We start from the raw sequence: 20,665 nt of genomic DNA on the forward strand, positions 1-20,665 counted from the left end.
TGGACAAATGGTGGTCCACCTACGGTCTCCCCACAGCAGAGCAGCTCTTGCCATCCCTGTAGGTTTTCTGCCATATCAATTTGATGCAAAACCCAGAGTTCATCCTCACTTTCACACCGCAAACACTTAGCATCCCTCCGCAGTGCTCAGCAGTGTGGGCAGACACGTATCTCCCTGGGCAAGTCTGTAGTAAGGCCCATCTCAGTGCTGCCCCAGGCATGTCAGGGTCACAAAGACTTCCTCTGACACCCCCTCCCCCAGCTCCCCTGCACTCCAGGCTTGCTTCCATGAAGCGGGTACAGGAGCCCGGCACAGTGCTGTGCAGAGCAGAGTGGTACATGCGCCACTTGCAGTTGTACCCTAGGGCACCCTCTCCCCTCTGTGCCCTGCTGGGCCGCTCTGGGCGGCTGCGCTCCGCCTTGCAGGTGGGGCAGCTGCCCGGCGCTCTGGCAGCTGCGGGCTCTGCCCGACCACAGGCCTGCAGAGGACAGAGAGGCCCCCTGGGCGAGCAGGCTGCTACGCACCCATTGTCCCTGTTCTCATTCCCAGTCCTGATAGCCTTGCTCTCCGCACACCCCTGACTTCTGGGCCTAATTTATTTCTGAAGTTTGACTTAAAGTTCCAGTTGAACAAATGAGTTGCTCTGGTGACTTGAATTGTTCCCCAGGCAACCACTCAGTGGGGGTCCACCCCAGCCTGGGCTGTGGCTTTGTTCCCAAGCCACAACCAGGGAGAGAGAAAAAGATGGAGCCACCTCATCCCGTCCAGAGGGTACCCAGCCTCAGGCCTGCCCTGCTTACAGCTGTTTCTCTTTGCCGCTTCCAGTCCCTCAGCAGCCACTGCACACCCTACCTCATCTCTTCACAGGGTGGTGGCTGGCCACCTTGCCCCCCCCGCCCCCCGTGTGGCCAGGTCAAGCCATGTGCATCAGTGAGCACCCATATCCTGCTGCTGCCCTGTGCGTGGCCCTCTCCCCCACCTGCCAGGCTGCCTGCCCCCTGGCCCAGGTCTCTCCAGAGCAAGGCCACTGCCCTGTGCCTCCACTGCCCAGTCCCCCCACAGCACCATACCAAGCCTGCCTTTCTGTCTGTAAGCAACAAGAACCCTGCTTCCAAGCCCACGGCGCGCTCACTAACAAGCCTGCCGGCGGCTTCAGCACCATCGGTGCTAGGCTCCAGTTAAAGAGAAAGCTCCTTGTTAAAGGGAAACTGGCCTTTGTTCATTTTGCCAAAAGTGTAAGAAAGCTAAGAAGTTGCCCTGAAGTGGCACAGAGCTGAGACTTGGCATTGAAGGCACAATGCCCAAGGTGAGACTACCTGTGGCTGTGAGTGCTGCCTGGGCACCCAGCTTTGAGATCTGTGAGGCTTAACAAGCCCAATGTGGAGGGGAATATGGAGCAGATGTCCCAGAAGCCCTGGATGCACACCTTGCTGAGCAGGTGACTTCCTCGGCGCCCTGCAGAACTCTGGAAATGGGGCCCAGGAGCAGGGTGGCTCCTCCAGGCCACCCTTTCGACCCTACTGCCCCGCCTCTCCCCAGCACAAGCCTGATCCCCTCACCCAGGTGCCTCCTCCCTGTCCAGCTCTGTCAAGTCCCCTGTGGGAATCTGGCCGTTGGCAAGCCACAAAGTGGGGCAGGAGTTCATGGTGAGGTCTCCACCAAGCAGCAGCAATTCATCCTCCCAACCCCCGCTTGCTGCCAGGCTCGGCCTCAGAGGAAAAGAGCCCTGTGCTTCCTGGGTCTGTGCTGCCCCAAAGGGTGCAGAGCCATAGAGGCTGAAGAAAGGAAGAGGCAGACACGCAGGCAGGGCTGCCCTGGGGGGAAAGGGCGGCTGGCGGGAAGCAGCCCCCGGAGTTGGGCTCAGCATCTGCCGTCCTGGCCAGGCCGGGGCGCCTGTGCACATGCAAGTCTGGAATGTACGGTACCAGCTCAGAGCAGGCTTGGACACAAGTGGCCCCTCTGAGCTCTTGCAGCCTGGAGTCCCCTGAGGCGCAGCAGCACCTACACGCGGGCAGGTGCCTGAGTTGTACAGGAACCCTGTTTCCACGGTAAACAGAGTTTAAGAATTCCCAAAGGACAGACAGTGTCACCCACAGCAGAGAGTAGAGCCTCTGGCTGTCTCGTGTTTCAAAGTGTTAAAAATAAAGACAACATTGACATTTGGGGTTGTAATGTGACGGAATTACAGTCTTTTAAAGGCAAGAACCACTTATCTACACCACATGCAATATTCAGTGTTTTGTTCACTTGTCTAATTGGATTAAAATATTTAGCTCCCTTTAAAGTCTTGATTGTGAATTTCTATTGCAAAATGTAATGTCTGACTCAGGAAGCAATAAGTGGAGTGCACATATCTGAGGCAACAGAAAATGCAACCTCGTTTGCTTCCACAGTTCTTATTCTCAGAGTGTGCAGTGTTGGGCAAAGTGAACCGTTAGAGGGGCGAGTCTGGCTCGCGTGAAGCCCGTGTGCTTTTCAGTAGTAATCACACACACATACAAAGGGTGCTCGGTTACAAACCACCACAAAAACCACCCAACAAATTCAAGATGCTCCAGCAAGCCTCCCCGAGGGTCATGGGAGCCTCCTGGTGGAGACGCAGCCCCGGTCTCGTGTCAGGCCAGAAATGCAGGCAGCAGGCAGTTAATGCCATTTTAGCTGCATATGTTCAAGTTTATTTAAAAAAAAAATATGCAAGTCACTTTGGTTGACAGTGTCTCATACACAGTTTTGAAAGAATCAGGGCAAACTTTAACAGAGTCAGTTTTTATTTGAAAAATATTTTCTGGGAATGTATCAGTGTTTATTTTTGAGACTGACAATTCGGGTGAAAATCAGGATAAAAACAAAAAAACAACAATTTGGTTGAAATCAAATTGTTTGTTTTCATCTATTTAGAATTCTTTCCAAAAAAAAAAAAAGAATCTTGGTTCAGGAGGAGGCTTTTTTAATTTATTTTGTTCGATGGATTTGCCGTTCCATCCCTGCACCATCTGTCCAGCAGGTAGCTCACTTTGTGGGAACTCTTAAGTCAGCAGGGTGAATCCCCAGGAGATCTGGAGGGAGCAAGGAAAAGTCGGCGCTCCCCCTGCAAGTCTGCACTGGGGGCCCCCTGCCCCCTCTCCGGGCAGCACCCCTGGGCCCAGCTGCCCTGCCCAGGGCCGCCCTCAGCCCTCACTTCCGGGCAGTCCAGCCTGCCTCGCCTTCCTCCCTCAGCACTGTGCCGCTGCTTCCGGTGCCTGTTTGTGGCTCTAGTCTCTGATTCCTTTGGTGGAATGAGATCATGTCGACGATCCTGAATATAATCACATATGGCTGCTGGATCCGTGCACAAGTTTAAGTCAAATTAGTAAGTACATTTGCTGCCAAGAGTGCTTGCAAGTCACAGGGCCAACGGCTTCACCCCCAACACATCAGCTTCAGACTCTTGTTTTCTCAACGGGAAGTGGCTCTGATGAAGGGTCTGCAACACTCACTCCCAGAATGAACCCCGACGACAGAGCCTGCACGGCCTGCCGAGGGCACTGTGCGTGGCTAAGCCGGAAGGGGGCCTCCGTGGCTCTGTAGTCCCTACAGGGTCCCCACTTCACAACATTCAAGTGTAACATCCTACAAGTTCCCTCCCGCCAGAGGCAGCAGGAAATTCATATATAACCATCATTTCCAGTCAGTCCTGAACTAAGACGAAGCTGAGGAACCAGCCTCGAGCCGGTGGCCGGCTCCCAGCGCTGCCCCAGGTGCCCGGCTGGATGCACTGGAGCGCGCTCGGGGCACGTGGCAATTCTCCCGGCCCAGGAGAGTCACCGGGCCAGCTGTGGCCATGAGCTCCGTGTGCTAGACACGTGCACCCGTTTCAGAATTTAAACAGAAACAATGGAGAGTAATCAGCCCTCTCAACAGGCTTGATGTTTCCTGTCAGGGACCATAGGCCAAGGTCAAGGCCAAACCCACCCCCCACCATCTGCTTCAGGGCAGTGGGCTCAGGACAGGGCCGTGAAGCAGGGGGTGGGACTCAGCCTCACTGCAGCTGTCTGCACCAGAAAATAGCCATTCTCTTTTGGGCTCTGCACAGAAAGAGATTCTTAGTTTGACTTGTAAAATGATTATACACCGAGAAAACGGGTGCCTGGAGCTACACCAGATCTGAAGGCAGCTCGGCAGCTGTAAGGGTCCAGTGCCTGAGCCTTGGGGTCAGAGAGTAGCTGGTGGCTAGGGCACCAGGGGCTGGCGTCCTTCCACAGACCTGCCTAGGATCATACGGCAGTCGGCCTCACCTCCACGCTCACTAGTCAGGGAGATAATTAGACACAAGTGACTGGAGAGGGACCACAAGACCCTAGGCCATGGTGAACCCAAGGACCCTGCTCTCCCCAGACAGCACCCAAGACCACCCACCTTGTCAACCAGTTTGTAGTTGCAGGGGTGGGGAACATCTGGCCTGCACGCTACGTAAGTAAGGCCCTTGAAATCATCTGGTACGGCCCTGCCAAGGCAGCCACAGGTGGGAATCAAAATTCAGGACATCTAGAGCAGGCTAATTGTTAACTGATCATTTTTATTAACATCCAAATGGCCCTTGGCAGAGAGACACGGTCTCCACCCCGGCGAGCGTCTGACGTAATGGAGCCCAGGCAAAACAGGAAAGTCTAGAGTGCAGAGTCCAAGCGTACGCAACTCCCAGATGTCAATCACAAACGCCATCGTGAGCATCATGGCCATGTCACCGATCAAGGCCCCACGGGCACGAACGGTAAAAGCCACAGACCAGGAAGAGGGGGCCGTGAGCTCTCTGCCAGCCAGGTCCTCCCTGGGACATGCGTCAATAAATCTGGCTTGGCTGGCCCCACTTCTGTCTCTCTGATCTACCACTCAGTACTGTCGGTGAAAAGGCACTGACCGAGGCGAGCCAGCTGCAACCGTGACCTGCTGAACCTGAGCAGACTCAAGTTCACTCCAAGGCCTAGGTCCACAGACAGCCCCGACGGGAGGGGCTAAAGTGACGCTGCAGAAGAGCAGGCGTAGGGATTGGACGCTCCACAAGCACTCCGAAACCACAGCCTGGCCTCCTCTTTAACCACTAGCATGAGCTACTCAAGGCCAACATCTCCCTCTACCCATTTTCTCTTGTCCCATTCACAGCATCTCCAGGCGCAATATCTGAAAGGCCCCTGGGGGCGGAGCCAGATGGGCAGGTGTCACATAGCACAAGAAGGGGAAATCCTTTGGTGCTTCAGGCAAGAGAAGAAAGCCCTGCTAGTTTTGAGGGTTGAGGGTTTTGTCTGTTCTTAATGGGCTTTGTGAAAATCCTGTCGTTAGTTCATTCATTCGTCAACCACCAGGTTTTTTGCAAACTCCTGGAAGGGGCTCTGAGCCACAGGGGTGTGAGCTGAGCTCCTAGGCAGGAGGCAGAGGGGTGTGGGAAGGCGGAAGGCGAGGCCCGGTTGCCAGGATCTGGTCCAGAATTCAGAGAACGGTGGTGCACTCCAACCTTCCAGGGAGGCTTTCCTCTGCTCAGCTCTGACACCCTGTGCTCTAGAGGCCGAGTGTCACCGGGGCATGGTCACAGGTAGGGAGTCTCATCACCTCCCTAGACAGCCAGTGGTCCCTGTGGCCTGGCCCCAGGCTGCATGGTCTGGGTCATCTCAGGGAACCCACCTACATAGCTGGGCTGGTTGGGTGAGGGGTCAGGCATGCAGCACACCCAGGAAGCAACGGGAGAGGAGTGATAAAACACGGCTCAGCCTACGGCTGCCGCCCCACAGGCTGGCCTCTGCCATCCCTGCGTCTCCACCTCCCCCCACTGCAAGGGTCACCTCCCAACTGCTTCTCAGGGCAGGAGGGAGGAGGGGAAGGGAAGCTCCGACATTTCTTAGGAAAAGCAAGAGCCGCAAGCACCACAAGAGCCGCAAGCGCAGCCCACACTGCACCCACACACCCCCCAGCTCCCTTGATGTCCACTGTACAGATGGGAGAGCTGAGGCTCAGAGGCCCACGTGACAGCATCCAACTGCAATCATTCTTTCCCTCCCGGCTCCAAACACCTCGCAGGCTCTCCAAATGCACCGCCCCCATAAGGAACTCAGCTGCTTGTCAGAATGCAGGTTTGTGGGCCCTGCTCCCTGCCAATGCTGCCTTGGTCTGCGTGCAGCACGGTGTGAGGCCAGCCTCGGAGCATCCGTTCCCACCTGCCGATCACAGCAGAGTTGGGTTTGCACCTGCAGCCGGAGCCCAGCGCTCAGCAGGCAGCTGTGCTCTGACCTGTGGAGGAGCGCTGCCGAGGGACACAGGCTCAGGCCCCTCCCCAGCACTGGGGCACACGGTCATTCTGACAGGAGGATGCAGGGCAATTCCTCACCATTTTCTTATCCTGATGCATTTTTCCCATTAATCACTCCAGGCTCTGACTGTGTGAAGTCCCCAGGGTGGGCGTGCAGCACCTGGGTGCAATCCTAATTAAAGGCAAGCCCACAGCCAGCCCACAGACCACCTCATTATCCTAACAGATTGCTTGATGGGGCAAAACGCACAACCTCTGACAAGGAGAAGGGATTCTGAGACATTCCAGTTCACACTCCAAAACCTCCTGGCCACTTCTCTGAGTCCCACCGCCGACCCTCTAGCTAACCTGAATGGTGCTGTGGAGTCAGCCGTGGCCTTTGCCTGCCCTTCATGTCCCTCCCAGAGCCACCCTGTCCCTCTCTGTGGACGGCGCGCATTAGGTCCGTAAAGAGAATGCGTGTTCCTAAGCAGGATGCTGCCGGGCGCTCTATATGCCCGTCCCTGCCGGCTACTTCAGGACAAGGCTCCTTCTGCATTCCACCCACGGTGACTGCGAATCGGTAACACCCTCTTCCTTCTCCTTCACCCCTCCGTCAGGGGTGGTTCTAGGCCACCCTCCTCCGCGAGGCGGACCCGCCCACTGCAGGCCTAGTTCCCTTCTGCGCAGCTGTGCTGTCTGCAGGATGCGCTCAGCACATGGTGTGGCTTGCAGATTTCCCCCGAGCAGGCTTTAGTTCCTTTACAAGGTCAGGCCGCAGTGTCTGCAGCTATGGCCCCCATTGTGCCCTCCCCCCCACACACATAACCTTTGGTTTTGCCCTTGTAGGTGACGAGCTTCCCCTACGTGCTCAGGGGGAAGTTTTGCCTGCTTGAGGTGCACAGAGGAAGAGGATCATGACACTGAGCCACTCTGTGTCCCAGGACCGTGGCTAGCCAGTCCGGTACCTGTGTCCGTAGCCGGTCCACTTCTTCCGCCAGGTTCTGTCTCTCCAGGAGAAGTTGGTTTTGCTTGTTGAGGAGCTGCACCAGCTGCTGGGCTGTGGCCTGGCTTTGCCCGTCCAGCTGCCTGAGCCTGGAGGGGGAAAAAAATCGGCATTAGAGATGGGCCTGAGAAGTGGTGGCTTCAGAGAACAGAGGAGAGCTGGCAGACAGGCCCCATTGCTCTGTGTCTTCCAGGGCAGGTCCTTACAGAACCGCAAGCTGCAAGTCAGGATGGCCCGGAGGTGCCAGGATCTGCCTAGCCGCAGCCCGTGGTGCGCACCTGGCTGGCTGATTGGCGTCATGTCAGACGTACCTGGGATCTGGAGCTTCGCCCATGCACCACCAATCAGACGCACACAGAGACAAGCTGGGAAAGTAGAAGGCCGACTGAAACCCTAAACTCGCGGCAGAGGTCAAAGGCCAGAGGCCTAAATGGCTGCCTTGTTCAGCTGGAAACATCTCAGGCATGCGAGGCAGATGCGGGCCCTGGCTGGGGAAGTGGGCGAGGGCGGGCGGAAACACTCAACTAAGGGTTTTCCATTATTAATCACTCAATCACGGGCGCCAGCATCGCTGACCAGATGTCTTTAAAGATCCTAAATTTGTCATTCTGCTGATGGGCTCTCCTCTCCAGACTTGCTAATTCAGCCTATTAGCCTCACGTGTCCACAGACGGCTTCCTACAGCCAAAAGCACACACACCCATGGAAAATGTGGGTTTTGGAGTAAATCTGAAGTTGAACCACTCAGCACTGTTCTGGAAAGGGGGCAGATGTGTACCCCTCCTCTTAGTCCTCATTGATCAAAAGCACAAGAAATAGTTCATTTGTATTTGCACAAGGGTAGGTCAAACTCCAGAGACCACCCCCCCACCCAGTTCTGCAGTTCTGCAGATGCCACCCGGGTAGGGGCCTGTGGTGGGCGTCCCGGTCAGTGGAACAACTGGAGCCTTGGGATTTGCCAACCCAGAGCCACGCTACATCCTGCATCGACTGCAGCTGACTCTGCTTTCTGGGGAACTTGGCGATGCCCATTTTACTAACCATCTCCACAGCCTCTTCCAGAAAGTTCATCCTGCTTTCCTGACTGCCCGCAACTGCATAGGACCTGGCTGGAGTCTGGGTTCAACTACACCAACACTGCGCCGCTTTTCCAGGGAGGCGTCCTACGCCTGCCACGAGAGACCCCTCACCGCACACGCTCACACGCACCTAGGGCGACTGGGCCCCCTTTCGGGACACAGCGCTGCCTCCACCTTGTGCCAGGTAGGAGAGGCTCCCTGCCTCTGCTTGTGGTAAAAGATCCCAACGTGCCCGCGCGGTCTCTCCTCCCGAGTGGACGGAAAGGCAGTAGAAGCCTGCTGAGTACAGCCCAGCTCGCCGTGCTCACCGTGCTCACCATGCAGCTGGTCTCCAAGCTGCCCCCACTGGGGGCAGAGGCCGGGTCAGCCACAGCCACCTGCCAGCAGCTTCGGGGACCTTGAGACCTTGCTGGGCGTCCCCCTTGCTGGCCTTTTCCCCTTAGAAAGCTGACAACGTGCTGCTTCCGTGTTTAACTCTGCCGAGACTCCTGCTCGAACGCAGCTGAGCCCTTTAAACTCTTAAGGTTGCTGCTCCCTTCTAATTAAGCCAGGGTGTAGAGAGCCCCACCGGGCCAAGAGTTACCACCTGCTCCGAAGGAAAGACTAGAGGCGTGTGACAAATGGAGGATAGCATTGAAGGTCAGTGGCGAGGGGGCATTAGGAGTGGCCACTCTCCTGTGGTCCCTTGCCCTGTGCTTGCTAGGATCAATGAAGAACAGCCACGGCTGGCTTCCCTTCATGTAATGGAGCTCCTTAAAAGGAGTGACTGCCTGGTGCGCATCAAAGCCTATGCTGGGGCGAAAAGCTCAGCTGCCAGCTTTGGGGCCCTCAGGACCCAGACAGGACTTAGGGCTGTTCTGTGAACTGTGGGCCTAGAGGCCAGTACAGTTCTAGGAGTGTGCGTGTGGGTGGTGATCGGCCTTGCAGAAGAGTTGAATCCAGAGCCTGGGTGTGCGTGAGCCCCACCTGGGTGCAGGAAAGCAGCTGCCTGGGGTCTCCCAGCCTGTAAGGAGCTGGGGCTCCTCTCAGAGGCCCACCCACACTCAAACACCCCCCAGCCCCTCGTTCAGGGAGGGAGTGGTCCAGCAACTCCACCCTTCTAGGCGTCCATCCTCCCCCGGAGTGTTCCACCCCTTTCTGACAGTAACCACGGCCACTATCCTTCGCTTTTTCTCTCCACCTGCAGCCTGTAGTCTCTCAGGAAAACCACACACACCAGCCCCGCGGCCTTTCCTAAATAAGTCAGACTTTTGATAAAAGAAACTAGGCTGAAGAAATACATTTTTTGTGACAGTTCTTTCATGGCCTATAACGAATACTGGGAAAAAACTTTTTAAAAAAAATTTTCATTAAGAAGTTATTTCAGGAAAGACCTCAAACCTTGTACAACCCAGCACTCTGGACATTTCCTCAGCACCACTTAGCTCTCTGCAGGTGTCCTATGAACACTCAAGTTGTGTTTCTATTTCCCACAGTGGCTGTTACCCTCTTGTTCTCCTGTGTGTGTGTGTTCAACGAACCATAGCAACTGCCACCGAGAACAGCAGCTCACATTTACTGGCCTTATTATTTCCCACCAATTATTTAATTGAAAGTTCACTTCCATGCTGTGACGTACCGGCTCGTCTCATTCCCATTTCACAGACAAGAAAGCTGCAGCTGAGGGGTTCATGAACTTGCTTGGAGCCAATGCAGGCAGTGCCCAGGTATTCTTAACCATTGTGGGTGTCCGTAGTTGGTTAACTCCCCAAGTTAATACCTCAAAGAGATCACGTCTTGATAATACTCGGGTGGAGACGGAGCTACATATGGTAGATCCCAGGGAGCTCCCTAGCAACTGAGGGGAGGCTGATCTGGTTCTGAGAGGCTCTCACAAAGGCACAGGTACAAGAGGTCAGGATGGTAGGTGGTGTGGGAAGGGGGCGGCCGAGGCCGTGGCTCACCCCCATCACAGCCAAACACCTACCCAGTGCCAGACCCTGTGCCAAGAGCTTAGTACTTTATTAGTGCTTGCAGTTCCAACAGGCAGAAACTACAATGCCCACTTTACAGATGAGGACACTGAGGCACAGACAGGATAAACAAACAGTCCAAAGGCATGCAGCTAACACATGGGATGTGGAAAGATGATGGCCTACAAGGGCAGGGCAGGACCTTCCCCCATGGATGTGGCTGAACCAGAGGCTGGGGGCTGCTCAGCGGAGGGTAACTCTGGACGCCATGAGGATTTGTAGCTAAATTAAGAGGAGGTATGGACCTGCCCCATGGCCTGAGGCGGTATCATTTGCTGGGAGAGAATGGGAAGAGGGTCAGGTGTGGAGTGGAAGAGAAGCTCTGGGGCCAGGGGAGTATGAAAGACCTGTGGGACAGGATTCTACAGCTCAGGGTGTGGAAAGAACAGGGCCTGAACTCCAACTAGGCAGGCCGGAGCTGCAGGTCAGGTCGTAAACGATTACGATTGGTTAGGGACTCCGCAGATATCTTGTGCTGGGATCCCATGTAGGCAGTGGTTTATGTCCTGGCTGCTCCACTTCCTATTTGGCTCCCAGCTTGTAGCCTGGAAAAGCAGTGGAGGACAGCCCAAGTTCTTGAGTCCCTGCACTGTCTGGGAAACCCAGAGGAAGCTCCTGGTTCCTGGCTTTGGATTGGCTCAGCTGCTATCTTTGTGACCATTTGGGGAGTGAACCAGCACATGAAAGATCTTTGTTTCTCCTTCTCTCTGTAGATCTGCCTTTCCAATAGAAATAAATAACTCTTAAAATAAAATACAGACATATGAGCACCACCCCCTCCACCATGGAGAACCCCCTGGCTGATGAACCTCAGTGGTGCTCAGTGAGAGGACAGGCCCAGAAGAAGCAAGCCCTTTTAGCAGCTGACCAAGCACGAGAAGCCGGCAGGCTCCTGGGTCGCAGGCAGGGGTGGTGATGCAGCGAAGGACCAGGGAGAAGCAGGGATGAGAGGTTGGAGGGAGGCTTGACCAGCCTCTGTGAAATGCCACCTGGGAGCTGTGATGGGCAGGGAACCCTGACAGAAGCATCGGGCCTGTGACTGGGGCTAGAAGAGGAGAGCATTCATTATGGTGAGGGGCTGGGCTGGGGACAGGCAGGCAGTGGGGTGCAGAGGACGCAGCGACTTGAGCTGCTTAGGGCAGACACTGGCAGAGCGAGGGAAACCCTCAAGGTAGGGCTGGCAGTGCCCTCCTCCCTGAGGCAGGGGAGGACAGGCCTGGCAGCTTGGACCCTCCTTAGCCCCCTCAGGTGGGAGGCTCTGCTGACGCTGAGCAAAGAGGTAAAGCAGCAGGTGGCATCAGGATTGGTCTGTGGAGGACAAAAGTTCTGGCCAGGGGCACAGACAGATGCCAAGCTGAGGGGGCGTCCTGTTGGGCAGACACTCCAACTGTAAGGTGCCCTCAGTGCCTCTCCTCTCCACCCCTCTGGCCAGGATGCCTGCACGCCCGCCACCCGTCATTCTGCTCTTTTGCCTGTGCCCGCCACACCTGCCAAGCCTGCCCTCCCTGTGCCTGGGAGGTGGCCCTTCTTGGTCCCATAGGAATGGAAACTTCTTTGCAGGGATCAGGGTTCAGTGTCATTATCATGTTGAGAAAGTGTAATTTCTTGTTCTGTTTGGGCCTCTGGTCTTCAGCCATTCCCACTGCAAGGCCTTACAAAGGAAGGAGGGAAGCAGGTTGCTGTGCTGGGCCGACTCGGGAAGCAGTCCCCTCGGCACGGAGCCCCAGCAGTCTGCAGCCCACACAAGGCTCCCCACTACAGGACAGAGAGTGGCCAGGTTTCAGGGCTTCATCCTCATGTAGCCCTTAGTGGCCCCAGATAAGTTGATCTTAGAAGCAGGCAGAGAAATGTCCCATCCCAGGGAGCCCCTCAGGACCAACCCAGTATTGACAGTGGGCTGTCCTAGTGTCAGGCTCCCTGTCCCTGTCCCAGGCCTCACCCTTTCTCCCCGGGGTCAGATGGGCTTCCCTGCCCTCACAGGGCACGGCCGGGTCAGCTGATTCATGTGGAAGGGCAGCTATGCCACTCTGGGGAGGCCTCCCCAGGTACTTCCCATCTGGTAGGGGCAGCAGTTACCATGGGAACAAACAGGCCCAGGTTTATCACAACATACATGCAGAGAAAATCACACGATCTTCATGTGGGTGCTGGGCCTGGACACACGTCTATCAGGCCAACAGAGATCCCCTTACCACACCCCGACGGCGTTGTCAGAACCAGCATTTTTTTTTTAAAGATGCAAGACTTCAAGATAAGATGGAGCAAGTGGTGAAATACAAAACAACTTTGTGGAGCTGAGTGGGCTGGGGAAAATATCTTATGCAAAACAGAAGTGGTGCAAGCTGCCAGCTCTGGTCTATGCTTCAGACACTCATTTGCTATGAATACTGTGAAAGCAAGTGAATACATATATTTAAATTTTTTATGTTGTATGTGATACATGCGAAATATATGCGGTGTATAAATAAGTTTGGAGGTATAAGAACCAAATGGACACTTGTGAAGCCATGGCACTGCCATGGGGCACCCCGGGGAGGGGTTCTCCTCCAGGCTGGCCCCACTCTGCACCCTCAGGGCAGCCAGGGTCCTCCTTGGGCACACACATTTTCCCATGAAGAGGTTTTAGTTTCACCTGGCAGCCTCCTTCTGCCCGCAGTGGGTACAGACTTGGTTTCGTTTTTGGCCTTGGTGTCGATGGGGGTGGAATGTTTTCAGAGCAGAGACATTTTCCCTGTGGTCACTCTGTGTTGGGCAAAGATTTTTCCTTCGTCTTCTAAGTGTTCTTAGAATGTCCAGACCACGTGGCTTCCCTGGGAGAGGGTCCTTCTCAAGGGAATGCAGAACATTTTTTGAAACATCTTATGGATTAAAATGACACAAATGCTGTAACTGTAAAATATACACTGAATTCTCTGCTATTCCCAGGAGTTCCACTAATATTTCCTAAGCATCTACTAAACGCCCAGGGTCATGTTTACATCCATGAACTGATTTACTGTAAGCATTTACTCTCCTACATTAATTTAATCCCCATAACACTACAACACTGCAGTTATTATTATCAACTGTATCTTGGGAAAACAAAGAGCAAGGCCCAGGCAGCCAGCGGGCCCGGGGGCCACTCATCCCACTCCTTTTAGGACTCTCCTGCTCCAAGGACTCCCTTCCTCCTCCAGGGGACCCTCCTGTGCTGCTGTGGCCTGCGGCCAGTCTCAGCAGTCCCCCAAGCCCTCCTGTCCTGTTCCCTGTCCTTCACCATCCAAGTGGCTTCTGTGGAACAGCCCTCTAACCCTCTGACCGGCCTGGCCCACTTCCCTCTGTTAGCATTCCTTAGCCCCATTCCTGCGAAGCCTTCTCACGGTGCTGTCTGCTTCCACTCAGCCCTGTTGATCCACACTCCCCACAACAGCTGGAGTAGACAGATCCTCCTGAAGGCAGCTCCCATCAGGTGTTGGGCTACCTGCAGCTCTAAGCGTAAGGCCAAGCCCCTTTGCAGGGGTGACAAGGACCTTCACTATCTGCCCCTTACCACAATTCTCATCAGCTTACATCCAGCAGTACAAATGCCTGCTGCCACCGCCACCGTGCGCATGCTGTGCCCTCTGCTTGTAATCCCCTCCTTCCCACACCTCCAAGTTCTCGGAGATTGTTCCAGCCTGAGTGCCTCAGCACCTCCACGGTGCTCATCGGTCGCTCCCTTTGAACCACAGTTTTCTTGAAGGCAGGAGCCCCGACTTGTCCAGCTCTCCTTCTCTAATATTTAGCCAAGTGCCTGGCACCGAGATGGCAGGAATGAGCAAATAACTTAGCCAAGCACAATATTTATAACAAGTGTAATTCCCTTCATAGGTCAGGCTGCTGTCATATGCAATAGCTTCCTTCCTGAAAAAAACTGTACCACTGAAATAAACGAATTCTAAGTATATTGCTGGAACCTGTCATTTAGTTAGAAGAATTCTGGAATGGGGAAACAAGTACCAGACTTGGAAGTGGGGGGCACCAGTTCAAAATCCCATCCCCAAAACCTCAGGCTGGAGGCTAGATGTTGCCCAGCCTCAGGTTCCCCGTTTGCCAACCAGACAAATCCAGCCTCCAGAGTTCCTCAATGGAAATGCCGGGGGGCGGGGCCCGGCAGTCTGTATTTTTATAAGCCCTCTGGGTGATTCTGATGAATTCTCAAGTGTAAGCACCACTGGTACATTATAATTCACAGTATTAATCACACATACAAAATGAGTTCTTCTGGAGAATAATTTTTATGTGGCTTCAATTTTGATCATCAAAACAACCAACTGTCTAAATGAAAACTATCCTAGTCTGCTCCTAAAATGTTTTGGCATCAGTCATGAGAACTTAAGCAAATCCTGTGATCACTTTGAATTTCAGTTTCTTCACATGTGAAATGAGAGGATAAGCTAGAACTGGGTCAGCAAACTTCCGACCACAGGCCAAATCCAAGCTGGCCCTCTGCCCATTTCTGCACGATCTGCTAGCTGACAGTGGGGTTTTTGTTTTGTTTTGATTTTACGTTTTTTTTTTCAATGATTGAAATAAAAATGCAAAGGGGAGAGAATAATAAATGAATGTTGAATGAAATTCAATTTTCAGTGCCCCTAAGTCAACTTCCACGGAAATACAGCTGTGCTCATCCATCCGGGCTCTGTCTGTGGCCGCCCTGGTCCCAGTGGTTACAACAGTGACACACGACAGTGGATCACGTAACATTTCGTACCTGACCTTCTGAGAGGAAACAGTGGGATTAGAAAACGTCTACTTTCTCTCCCAGTTCCACATTTCGACAACATTATGATTATACAAAATTTTGCTGTGTTCCCATCTTTAAATATCACCTGCCATTCCCAAATAAGGATAAAATTTTACAACTATAACAAATAAAAAAGTTATCTGCAATATAGTCATAATACACCTAAAGTGCCTACGTTAATACTCTACAGATCCAATTCTTCTGATGAGTGGCCTAGGTAATCATTTTTATGAACAAATTATGCTAATTTAAAAAATTATTTTTATTGCAAAGTCAGATATACAGAGAGGAGGAGAGACAGAGAGGAAGCTCTTTCATTTAAGGATTCACTCCCCAAGCGGTTGCAAAGGCTGGAGCTGAGCCAATCCGAAGCCAGGAGCCCAGAGCCTCTTCCGGGTCTCCCACAAGTGTAGGGTCCCAAGTCTTCCCAGGCTGCAAGCAGGCAGCTGGATGGGAAGCAGGGCTGCTGGGATTAGAATCGGTGCCCATAGATCCTGGAGTGTTCAAGGCAAGGACTTTAGCCGCTAGGCCACGGCACTGGGCCCACATTATGTTAATTTAAAGTTGTATACTTTGGTGCAGGAGTTAGACACTGTTACCACATTTTACATATTCCCATCTCATTAATGCAGTCACATAGAATCAGCCAAAATCAGTAGTTTTCTTAGGAGTCTAGGACGCATTCCACCATCTTGTCCATACTCAGAAAATTAAGATACTTTAAATGGCTGGCTTGATTTCTAAATTTCCTTTGCCCAAATCCACCCTCTTAGTAGAGTACCTCATAGAGTAGCGATAATCAAGTAATCTGAGGAGAATTTACACTTTCAATAAAGAATTTACTTTCCTGGAGTGCCTCTTTTTCACTCTTCCAAGCTTCCAGGGAGCGTTGCCTGCCTGCAGGGGTAGAAGAGGGGGCTGCGTGGGCAGAGACAGGAAGGACTCCTGCCCGTCTCTGCTCCGGAAGCAGCAGGTCACGTGAGCTGGGGCACTAGGCCGAGGCTCCAGCTCAGCCCCTCGTTCAGCGCAGTGAGAGATCCTTCAGTCACCAACACTGCTGCCCAGAGTTCAAGTGACTTGCCCAAGGTCACTCAGCCAAAATCTCACACTAGATCTACAAACTGCTAGAATCCAGGGATCTCCACAGCGTCTTAAAGACTTGGCAAGGCGTCAGATCCTCACTAAAATAGGATTTAAAGAAGGACCTTACGAAGGGTAATGTCCCAGGGCGTGTTCTGGGAAACTGTTTAACAAGGCCCGAACAAGAGCTCCTTAGCCCAGGCTTCTCCCACTAGCTCAAGGAAGAGAACCAGATGTGGTTAAGGTTTGACTCCTTTCAAATTTCAGTCTATCTGTGATGCTGTGGTGGAGTGCAATGAGACCACATTGTCTAGCTGCTGTCTAGATTTCCATTCTCATCACGTCACAGACCAGTGACAAACGGCCTGAAGCCACAAAATGGACAACACTGGCCCAGGGCAACAGACTGGTGTCAACACAATGCAAAACCAGGAGGCCTGTAGCTACTAGTACCATCTTGGGAAGCTTGTCATTGGTGGCTCCCACAGTGTCACAGTGGCTGCCTGTGGCCATTTGGTGCATGGGTGAACGGCAGAGATGACACATTTGGTGTGTTAGGTGGCAGAAAACTGTGCTTCTACCACGAAGGTGGTGCAGCTTCCCCTTGAGTTGGTGAGGAACATCTATTGCATCCCTACTTTGCAACCTGCTAAAGCCACCTGACGGAGGTTGAGCTTGTAATGTGGTTAATAAAGAAGCCACAGGCTGTGAAGCTACAGGCACAGCAACTAACCTGGCAAGAAGCCCTTTAGAGAAGACTAACAGTTGCTTCTGATAACTTCTTTTATGGGGTACCACTGTGATGCTGGCATTCCATATCGGAGTGCCAGTTTGAGTCGTAGTTATTCCACTTCTGACTCAGATTCCTGCTGTTGCTCCCAGGAGGGCAGTGGAGGATAGCTCAAGTTCTCGAGGTCCCTGCCAACCACGTGGCAGACCAGGATGGGGCTCCTGGCTTCAGCCTATCCCAGACTGTTGTAGGCATTTGGACATGAACCAGGAAACTGAAGGTCTGAGTCATTTTGTCTTTCAAGTAGAAAAAGCAGCTTTTTTTCCTTTAATTTGCTGAGGATCCAAGAAACTTTCAAAAATTATTTTAAATGTTTTAATTGTCATTTAAGAGTCAAAGAGAAGGAAATAATGCAGATGGAGATTTTCCACCTGCTAGTTCAGTCCCCAGATGCCTGTAACAGCCAGGGCTGGCCCAGACTGCAACCAGGACCCTGGGACTGCAGCCTGAGCCATCAGCAGCTGCGTCCCAGGGGCGCGTTAGAGGAAGCGGGAATCAGAAGCAGGGGCAGCTCCTGACCCCTGGCGCCCGCATAGGGTTGCAGGTATCTCAAAGTCCTATGACAATTGTCTGCTCTTGGAATCTCAGATTTTCAAGAACTCAGAAGATCATTCGTCTCAAGCCTAGGTTACCTCCACCGGCTCTTTCAAGAGTAAAACAGAGTCATAGCAACTACAGCCCATTGTTCTAAGAAAATGGGGCAGGGAAAGGGAAGGAAATTGGTAAAAACTAGGATCATTGCAGAGTAGGATCCAGGCTACATGGAGCCAGTGACAAGAATAGTACCGAGAGCATCCATCCAGATATTAATGCTCTGAATTTAGCAGTTGTGCTAACTGGCTCCATTGTATTTATTACACTTCCTTTGGATGTATACAAGTACCTTGTGCTTTTTGTTTGAACTCCCTGAGAGGGAGCTGCATACACTCTTGCACTTCTCTGCGAGATGCAGCAGCGTATCTCCTACGTTTAAAGATACGCTCCTGCAGAACCACACACGTTACACATTACAGTAGTTTAAGACTATCTCACTACCATTATCTCAGCTACAGACTTCCCACATTGTCAAGTGACCTAATAATGTCCTTGTCCTCTCCTACAGAAAAGATCCTTTGTATTTAGTTGTCCTGTCGCTGTAGTTTTTGGCTTTCTTTAACTTGGAACTACTGCAGACCAGTTTCGTTGGGATGGGCGTTATCTGCAATTAATGCAACAATATTCCTGAAGCTAGGAAGCTGGAAGCCAGAGGGAAGTCCTGCTCAGCTGCCCTCCCAAGATTGTCAGAGTGTAGGGACTGTGCTTTCAGAAAAGTTCTGTTCTGGTGAGGTCCCCATGGTGTTCTTAGAGGCCAGAGCCCTCATGGAAGGGTACTGGAGTGTCTGGGCCCCCCACTGCAGTGAGGTCCTCTTCAGATGCCCTCATTGCTGACCAGTCTAGGGAGAGCCAAATTGGTCACAGTGGTGTGATGGAATAGGAGTTAGTCCATGGCAGCTAAGTAATAACCAGATTCAGTCACTATGGTGCACTTATTGGCACACATCTTAATTAGGTTTTAATGCAAGTAATTTGATAACGACTCCTGGCCATCCACTACAGAACTGTCAATGCCGAGAGCTTTTTATTTAGCTCCTCTTCCCTCTACACCGACTCAGCCTCCCTGCTGACCCTTGTCAAAGAACCCCATCTGCTGGTTGCCACGGTAACTGAAGGCGACCAATTGAGCTGAACAGAGTGACTCAGAAATAAAATCTGCAGCCAAAGGAATTCTGCTAAGAGTAATAAATCATTTAGTAAAAGGGGGTCCTCCACACAGCGCTGAGTGTTGGGATTAGATGATGGCATAACTCTTCCAGTGAGAAGAGCCATGACAGATCAGAGTGATTAGGCCTGCTGGAGGCTGCATTGGGTTTCTAGTGGGCTCCGGCAGCAGAAGAGCCAGATCCAGCCCAGGGACAGGCCACTGTGAGGGACAAGAAATGAACCAAGTCAAAAAAAATTTTTTTAAATATTCTGGCCACAGATTTTTGAATTTTGAAGAGTGGCTAAAGAATCATTGAAGGCTTCCAACAGTGAAGTAGTACAAGTTAACATGATGCCTTCATGGCCCAGGGCAAAGAGAACGGATATGAACATTGCTTTGGGATATGCCAAACTATCTATGTGCATAAGACACGTCGAGAGGAGGAGCAAGGGGGGCCTTAGAGGGCTAACAGCCTGCTCCACCAGCGAGAAGACACGGTGTCCCTTCGGGACAGGATCCTCATGGGCAGAGCTCAACAGGAGAAGGGCTCAGGGCGCAGGGTCTGACTGTGCTGCGGGGCCAGCTCCCTCTCCACCGGCTGAGTTTTCCCTATTAAAAGATGCATGGGCAGGATTCTGATTTCCCCCCCGCAGCCCCTGACCCACAAGGCAATGGGAGTACCCATGCACTGAGTCATCCACAGAGGTAACTTGACGCTTCAGAAAAAGAGCAACTGCCCAACAGAAGGTACATTACCCCCTCTACCCCCTCCAGCCCCCTGCCGATGCTGCCCAACAAAATGCTTTAAGTCTTAAGATGAGTCTGACAAGTAAGCGAGCGGCTGTGTGCGCTCCTGTAGTCAGTTCATCAGCGAGCAGCGCACTGAGCACAGCCCAGCAGTGCCACGCTGCTCCGGCCGCTCGACAACTGTGCTTCCTGGGGAGACCACAGGGCTCCGCGAGTGCCTGCGGAACGCCAGCACCTGCGGACACAAGGCGCCCCACTCCCGGCGGCTTCGCGCTCCAGCTCTGAACGCCGCCGCGCGCCGGGCCGGCGTCGGCCCCTGAGTCTCCACGCCCACGCCGATTTCAGCAGGATCCACATGTGGACCCCTGACCCAGGCTCACCGAGCATCCAGCCACCAAGCAGGAGGGGGCTGGGGGTGGGCGCTGGGCACCTGGAGGGCGGCGGGCTCGGCCTGAGGGAGGGGAGGCTGGGTGCGGAGCATCTGGCTCGGGAGACTCCGTGGGGGCTCGCTGGGCCTCTGCACTTTGGCAGAAAGAGAGGATTAGGGCGAGATGACAGTTGAGGGAGGGAGATGGGTGAAAGCTTCATTAACTCCATGTTCACGTCCCAATTTCTTTCCCCTGAGAAGCACTCGCGATGAGAAAGGTGCTGCGTGGCTGTATTTGCCTGTCTTACTTTTTAATTCCTTATTTGTAAACAAACAAATGAATCATTGTTTGTTGATGATCAGCAAGGACTCAAATTTTAATTAAAGAAAGAAAAAAACCCACCAAAATATCTTGGCCAACAGGCTAAAAGCATATTTTACCCGTTCTGATTTCTGTTACCGATTCTGATTCTGAAGTGAACTGTCTGAAACTGGCAAGGACTCAAAGAAGGTGAAATAAAACTAAAAAGGTGCCGAGTCTGGTGTTGCACCTCTGCCTCCCAATAGCTCCACTGAATTTTAAGGTCAATTCTAAAATGTGCCAGGGAAAACAGGACATCTTGATAACAATATTCTCTCAGCCAGTCCTGCTTTATGACACAGTTGTTCGTACTCAAATTCTCTCCCCTCCTTTCCAAAGTTACCATCAGCGTCACTTCTTAGCCCTACTTTCAATTCTTTGTCTCTGCCCATTCTCCCAGTTTCTCCTCCATCTTTCAATTCCCAGACACTCTTGAACTTTCGCACACGCTGCCAGTTTGA

At 52.8% G+C, this 20,665-nt stretch overlaps 1 protein-coding gene across 1 annotated transcript in view; it reads right to left on the reverse strand.

Moving 5' to 3' along the window:
- The window catches only part of SDCCAG8 (SHH signaling and ciliogenesis regulator SDCCAG8), a 214,971-nt gene that overhangs the window by 1,915 nt on the left and 192,391 nt on the right, over positions 1 to 20,665 (reverse strand). The window contains exon 17 of the mRNA XM_040967990.1: positions 7,225 to 7,351. Coding sequence (XP_040823924.1) covers positions 7,225 to 7,351 — 127 coding nt within the window. The remainder of the gene's footprint in view (positions 1 to 7,224; positions 7,352 to 20,665) is intronic.

This window comes from Ochotona curzoniae, unplaced genomic scaffold, assembly GCF_017591425.1.
Source record: "Ochotona curzoniae isolate NIBS_2020 unplaced genomic scaffold, NIBS_Ocur_1.0 scaffold_4683, whole genome shotgun sequence".
NCBI classification, from domain to species: Eukaryota; Metazoa; Chordata; class Mammalia; order Lagomorpha; family Ochotonidae; genus Ochotona; species Ochotona curzoniae.